We start from the raw sequence: 6,187 nt of genomic DNA, 5'->3' as shown, positions 1-6,187 counted from the left end.
ATAAAACCATCGAGGTCGGTTTCATGTCCATCTCTTTCCTTGCGTAAATCGGGAGCTTTTCCAGGATAACGCTGCTCCTTGGACCTCCCGGATCTGGAAGAAGCACATTTCTTCTCGCTCTTTCTGGGAAGCTCAGCGATGACTTGAAGGTCAGACTGAAATGGACCATATTGCACTGCCTAAACTTTAGAATTTGCAGGTAACTGGAAGTGTTACCTACAATGGTCATGAATTACACGAGTTTGTGCCTCAACGAACTGCTTCATACACCAGTCAAAATGACGTACACCTGGACGAACTGACAGTACGGGAGACATTTGACTTCTCATCGCGCTGTCAAGGTGTTGGCTCTTCATACGGTCGGTATGTTGTTGCTACTAGCTCTACAAACTCCAACTTCTCTTGCCTGCAACGCAGAAATGTTATCTGAACTGGCCAAGCGTGAGGGAGCAGCAGGAATCAAGCCAGATCCAGATATCGATGCGTTTATGAAAGTATGTGATATTGTGCTCGTGATCCTGACCTGGATTTGTGCTGGTATTTGCAGGCCTCAGCCATTCAAGGCCAAAGAACAAGTATAGTTTCCGACTATGTTCTCAAGGTACTCTTGTTTTTTTGTTGAGAATGTTCTCAAATTGTATCAACTTATAGATTCTGGGCCTTGACATTTGCGGAGACATCTTTGTGGGAAATGACAAAAAAAGAGTCACTAAAAGAGTCAACAGTCAGAATAATAAATAACAAACCTAAACACGTTTGTGTTCAACATCTTTGGCAGGTACCTGATTGTCAACCGATGGCTGTTGCTTTCGTTTCCTCGGAGAATATGTTGATAACTGTAGTTTCATGTTAACAGAAGAGCTGGTGAACATAGAATGGTGAACAAAATACCTGAACAGGTGGGCCAACAGTTCTCCGGAGTTCGATCTGCTGTTATATGTTAAAAATAACGGTTGTGGACATAAAACAATAAATATAAAACCTCAACAGGTGGCTGATCGTCATCGATGGTCCCTGCCGGGCTGGCCTCAGGCGGCTCCTCATCTTCCTCGGTCTGCAGTTACATGTTAAAACTAAATCTTGTGAACATAAAACGGTAAACAACAAACCTGAACTGGCAGCTGATGGTCATCGGTCCTTGCTCAACAGTTGCTGCCCCTTCAGCTTCGGTCTGTTAAATGTTAAAAGTAAGACAAGCTCATATAAAATTGTAAATGGAAAACCTCAACAGGCGGCTGGTCTGCTTCATCTTCCTCAGTCTGCAGTTACATGTTAAAAGTAAACATTGTAAACATAAAAAGGTAAATAGAGAACCTGAATGTGCCTACGGTTGAGAAGCTCTTGGGCCTGATGGCGGTCGCCCGACATTGGATTCTCGAACCCAGCAGTGGCCAGGAGCCAGCCAGGAGTCATCAGAAGGGGTGCAGGGGAGTCGTTGATGGTGACAACAGCTGGTACTTCTCTCTGAAATTTTTTTTATAAAAGAAGAAAAGAGAAAAGAAAAACCTACCTTCTTCCGCTGTAACTTCTTTCGCTCAATTTCGCTTTCAGCCTTTTTTGGAAACCGATGTTAGCTTCAAAAGAAAAAAAACCAAAATAGAGAGCTTACCTGCTTCTCTCTCCTAGCCCTCTGCTCGAGCTTGCGAGTCTCACTCACCCTCCAGTACTCGTCTATAAGTTTCTCGTACTCATAAAGGTTGCACAAAACAAGCAAATCTCTCTGAATCCTTGATTTGTCGTTATAGATCCCGGTGAGCTCTGACCTCCTTGTGCTAATCAGAACCTTCTTTGTCTTTGCTTGTTCTTTCTCGAGAAACTTCTCTGCATGCATATATTTTTTGTTCTTCGATGGTTGGTGGGATTGATGTTTCCTCCCTGCTCCTCGCTTAAACAATGTCACTTGCAACACAAACAACAAAACGTTAAACGTCCACATAGTAACCATAAAACTGATTTCATACCTCTTCTCAAGAGGAAACTAAACTTGAAGGTCCACAACAGAGAAGAGGTATGAAATCAGTTTTATAGTTACTGTGTGGACGTTTAACGTTGTGCTGTTTGTGTTGCAGACATTGTTTAAGTGAGGAGCAGGGAGGAAACATTGATCCCACCAACCATCGAAGAACAAAAAATATATGCATGCGGAGAAGTTTCTTGAGAAAGACAAAGACAAAGAAGGTTCTGATTAGCGCGATGAGGTCAGAGCTCACCGGGACCTATAACGACAAACCAAGAATTCAGAGAGATTTGCTCGTTTCGCGCAACCTTTACAGAGTACGAGAAACTTATAGACAAGTACTAGAGGGTGAGTGAGACTTGCAAGCGTGATCGGAGGGCTAGGAGAGAGAAGCAAGCTCTCTATTTTGGTTTCTTTTTCTTTTGAAGTTAACATCAGTTTCCAAAAAAGGCTGAAAGCGAAATTGAGCAAAAGAAGTTACAGTGGAAGAAGGTTTTTCTTTTCTCTTTTCTTCTTTCATAAAAAATTTTTCAGAGAGAAGTACCAGCTGTTGTCACCATCGACGACTCCCCTGCACCCCCTCTGATTACTCTTGGCCGGCTCCTGGCTGCTGCTGGGTTCGAGAATCCAATGTCGGGCGACCGCCATCAGGCCCAAGAGCTTCTCAACCGTAGGCACATTCAGGTTCTCTATTTACCTTTTTATGTTTACAATGTTTACTTTTAACATGTAACTACAGACCAAGGAAGATGAAGCAGGCTAGCCGCCTGTTGAGGTTTTCCATTTACAGTTTTATATGCGCTTGTCTTACTTTTAACATTTAACAGACCGAAGCTGAAGGGGCAGCGACTGTTGAGCAAGGAACCGATGACCATCAGCTGCCAGTTCAGGTTTGTTGTTTACCGTTTTATGTTCACAAGATTTATTTTTAACACCGAGGAAGATGAGGAGCTGCCTGAGGCCAGCCCGGCAGGGACCATCGATGACGATCAGCCGCCTGTTGAGGTTTTATATTTATCATTTTATGTCCACAACCGTTATTTTTAACATATAACAGCAGATCGAACTCCAGAGAACTGTTGGCCCGCCTGTTCAGGTATTTTGTTCACCATTTTATGTCCACCAGCTCTTCTGTTTACATAAAACTACAGTTATGAACATATTCTCCGAGGAAACGAAAGCAACAGCCATCGGTTGACAATCAGGTACCTGCCAAAGATGTTGAACACAAACATGTTTAGGTTTGTTAGCTAAGCGAGCTAGCTAAGTTTTTCTTCCTCGTTTGATGAGATGGGTCCGCTAGGCCGAGACTGGTGACGACATACAAGCCGTTTTGACGCGGATGTGTAACGATCCATGCAATGGAAACTCGAATCACGTCGGTAAGAGGACTCGACTCGTCCTCGACGACGAGGATATAACTCCCGCTTGGTTTTCCCTTTGTAGATTCTGGAGCTCCAGGCGAGGCTAGCAACTCGGGTCAAGATCCAGAGCCCGAGCGTGCAGACAAGATGGATTTGGCTGTTCCAGCAGAAGAAGCTATGGAGGTTGATACTTCCTCGGCTCCTCCGGCTCCTCCACCCTTGGACGAAGATGATGCCGTTTGTGCACTCTCCAAAGCTCTCGTCCTCACTCCACAGCCTGGTGAGGTCGTCCCCCCGAAGCAGTACCTCCAACTCGTCCAAGCAATCGCTGGAGAGCTACGACGCCTTCATGGAGAGGGCGCTCCAGCAACTTTCCGGCCTGAAGAAGGACAGCGACGAGTTTGAGGCGATGCTACGCATCAGCCAGGGATTCGGACGTGTGCCCAAGGAGTTACTACGCATCTCTTTCAACTGGCCCGACTAGGCGGCCACGTGGCGTCCACGGTGGCCGGGTGGTGCGTCGTCTTCCTTCACCGAGCACACAAGGCCCAGGCGCAAGGCACAGGGAAAGCGAGAGAACGAAAAGCAGGGCCCTTTTTCCATGCATTGTTCTAGCGCAAGGTTAGCACAAGTGACGGTCGAGGAGGTGCTAGCCAGGGGACGGGGGAGAGGTGGTGGTGGTGGCGGAGGCTTTGTCAGACCCCTCTTAGCACCCGGGGCCGTTATGTTGGAAAATGGATCTGGACAGGCCGGGGATTGAACCCAGAACCTCCTACACCGGTGCCAGGTAGCTACCTGCCCTGGTTGTGTGCATGTTCAGCTTAGTTCCAACACGTTATAGTACCGGGGCCGCTTGGTCGTGCCACCAACGCTACCACCACTGGCAAGGAAGACTTGCGACATGGATGGCGATGGAGATGCTTGTAACGGCAATCACCGGAACTTCGTCCTCCTCTTCTGCTTCCTCGTCAACTCCCAAGCGCCAGCAATCAGGTACGGGGGATATCTAAATCTCTGGAATGGTTTCTCATTTCTTTCTCTTCATCGCCAGATAATCCAGACGAAGCATACCGAGTACTCGTGTCCCTATTGCTACGAAGATTACGATGTTGCTGTCCTTTGTTCGCACTAGAAGACGAGCACTGCTATGAGTCTAAGGTTGCAGTAAGTGCCTTTAGTTTCTGTGCGGTTGGTCTGTGCTGCTATCCTGTGTTTCCTTCGAATTTTCTTTTCTTTCTCTTGTTTATTGCAAGCGATGTGCTAAGTTCATCTAGCTGCAGGTCTGTCCGATCTAGTTTGGAAAGACATGGCCGGCCACATAATGCTAGACCACAGTCAGCTTTCCAAGATATCCTTTCAAACGTTTTGAAACACGAACAAAATCAGATAATTCTCCTTGACTACACATCCACATCCAGAGACGGCGGCGTTTTCGAAGATCAGGAGCACTAGCATCAAACGCAACTTTGGCTTTGCTCACCAAGGAGCTTAGAGAGATCCATATGCAAGCGTTGTTAGGCCTCCACCGCCCAGTAACACAGTGGATCCGTTCCTCACCACGCTCTCTGATAGCTCGCACGCAAGCCAATCTTCACACAAAGGGTATGGCATTGCCTCGCGGTTGTCTTGGTTCTAATCTTCCTCTCCAAACACAGGCTGGAGGCTGCAGCTTTGTCCCCGGAGGAGCAGTGCGACAAACTGAAGGAAGCAAACTTGCGAGTCAAATTCATGCAAGAGCTTGTCATTTCCACTCTTTTCAACTGAAAGTTTTCTTCAGAAACCATCGACTTGGATGCCTTGTGATTCCGCGTCCGCGTGAAGTGGTCGAGTGCAAACTTGCTTGAGAACGTCGTTCAACCCGCGCTGGCACCTGCAAAGCACAGAAACTCAACAACAAAGAACGGAAAAGAACCAAGGTTGGCGACGTTACCTCCATGGCATATGATCCAGGAACATTGAGGGAGACACCACGAGGTCCCGGAAATCATCTCGGTCTCTCAGGATTGCTTGGTGCTGTTTCTTCCTCCTCCGCGTAAACCAAGACGAGCCCGGTGCCTCGTCTGGAACACGCACCAGATGAATGACCAAGCCTGGCATCACGAGCTCCACTGGCCATATCTCTTGCAAGTCTGACCCCGGCTTGAATCCTACGAGACCATTCTCGCCTTGGCCCGGGATCCCATTGCTAAGCAGCTCACCGCTCACTACACCTCGGAGAAACTCGCCACTAGAGCCGAGTTCGTCACCTCGGACATCACCTCGGACATCTCGGGCATCTCGGGTCTTGGAGTTTTTATCTCGAGATCCTGCATCCAGGGAAGCAACCATCCCGTCAGAACCGTTCTCCTCAACCGTAACCTCCCCGGACACCACCCTGGTCGCCTCTAGCTTACCACCGTCACCATTAACACTACCATTGGCCGCGGAAACAACCGGCCTTCCCATTACCACGGTCGAGCTGCCATGAGCGCCCTTGGGCATGCCCATGACACAGTGACAAGCATGGTAGCAAAGAAAGGCTCCACCTTTGAGCTTGTGGCCGCATTTGCCACGCTTGTACTGCGTTGCTCCACCGGGACTTGGATTGGAGTCTTCGTTAGTGGCTCCTCCATTGGAAGTTTTGCCAGTGGCCACTCCATTGGAAGCTTTGCCTCGCCTCCATGAGCCGAAGAGCCTTCTGGCCACTCTCGCTATCACTGCCGACTCGGAGGTGTCCGAGTCCGCTGCTAGAGCTCGAAGCGAGGCCGCGCGGAGCCTCATTAGCGAAGCCACGGACATCCTCGATGCAAACTCGTCGTTATACACAACACTAAAAGGTGGTGGACGGTCAGGGCAGGATGAAAGAAGCTTTCGGCCTACCTTGTTA

At 48.3% G+C, this 6,187-nt stretch overlaps 2 protein-coding genes, 1 long non-coding RNA gene and 1 pseudogene across 3 annotated transcripts in view; 2 read left to right on the top strand and 2 right to left on the bottom strand.

Annotated features, from left to right (window-relative positions):
* Window positions 1–450: 450 nt before the first annotated feature.
* Window positions 451–668, top strand: LOC9645768. Its single transcript, XR_002991225.1, has 3 exons — window positions 451–494; window positions 548–601; window positions 652–668. It is a non-coding gene; the product is annotated as an uncharacterized LOC9645768 (long non-coding RNA).
* A 3,722-nt stretch (window positions 669–4,390) lies between these two features.
* LOC112343307 lies at window positions 4,391–5,101 on the top strand (annotated as a pseudogene).
* On the bottom strand, window positions 5,047–6,126 carry LOC9645796. Its single transcript, XM_024666487.1, has 2 exons — window positions 5,252–6,126; window positions 5,047–5,191 (listed from the first exon to the last, which is right to left on the bottom strand). Exons 1-2 carry the CDS (start codon window positions 6,097–6,099, stop codon window positions 5,095–5,097), a joined length of 945 nt encoding a protein of 314 aa, XP_024522255.1. The 5' UTR covers window positions 6,100–6,126; the 3' UTR covers window positions 5,047–5,094.
* Window positions 6,119–6,187, bottom strand: part of LOC112340423 — a 3,201-nt gene continuing 3,132 nt past the window's right edge. The window contains exon 14 of the mRNA XM_024666530.1: window positions 6,119–6,130. Within this exon, the coding sequence (XP_024522298.1) occupies window positions 6,119–6,130 (12 nt within the window). The remainder of the gene's footprint in view (window positions 6,131–6,187) is intronic.

This window comes from Selaginella moellendorffii, unplaced genomic scaffold, assembly GCF_000143415.4.
Source record: "Selaginella moellendorffii unplaced genomic scaffold, v1.0 SELMOscaffold_142, whole genome shotgun sequence".
NCBI classification, from domain to species: domain Eukaryota; kingdom Viridiplantae; phylum Streptophyta; class Lycopodiopsida; order Selaginellales; family Selaginellaceae; genus Selaginella; species Selaginella moellendorffii.
This window is presented reverse-complemented; position numbering and strand designations above follow the sequence as displayed.

Excerpts from the sequence above, each read along its gene's own strand:
- LOC9645796 (XM_024666487.1), bottom strand. The coding sequence starts at position 6,099 with ATGTCCGTGGCTTCGCTAATGAGGCTCCGCGCGGCCTCGCTTCGAGCT. Across the intron at positions 5,192-5,251 it reads CTGGATCATATGCCATGGAG|GTGCCAGCGCGGGTTGAACG; the intron begins GTAACGTCGCCA and ends TGTGCTTTGCAG.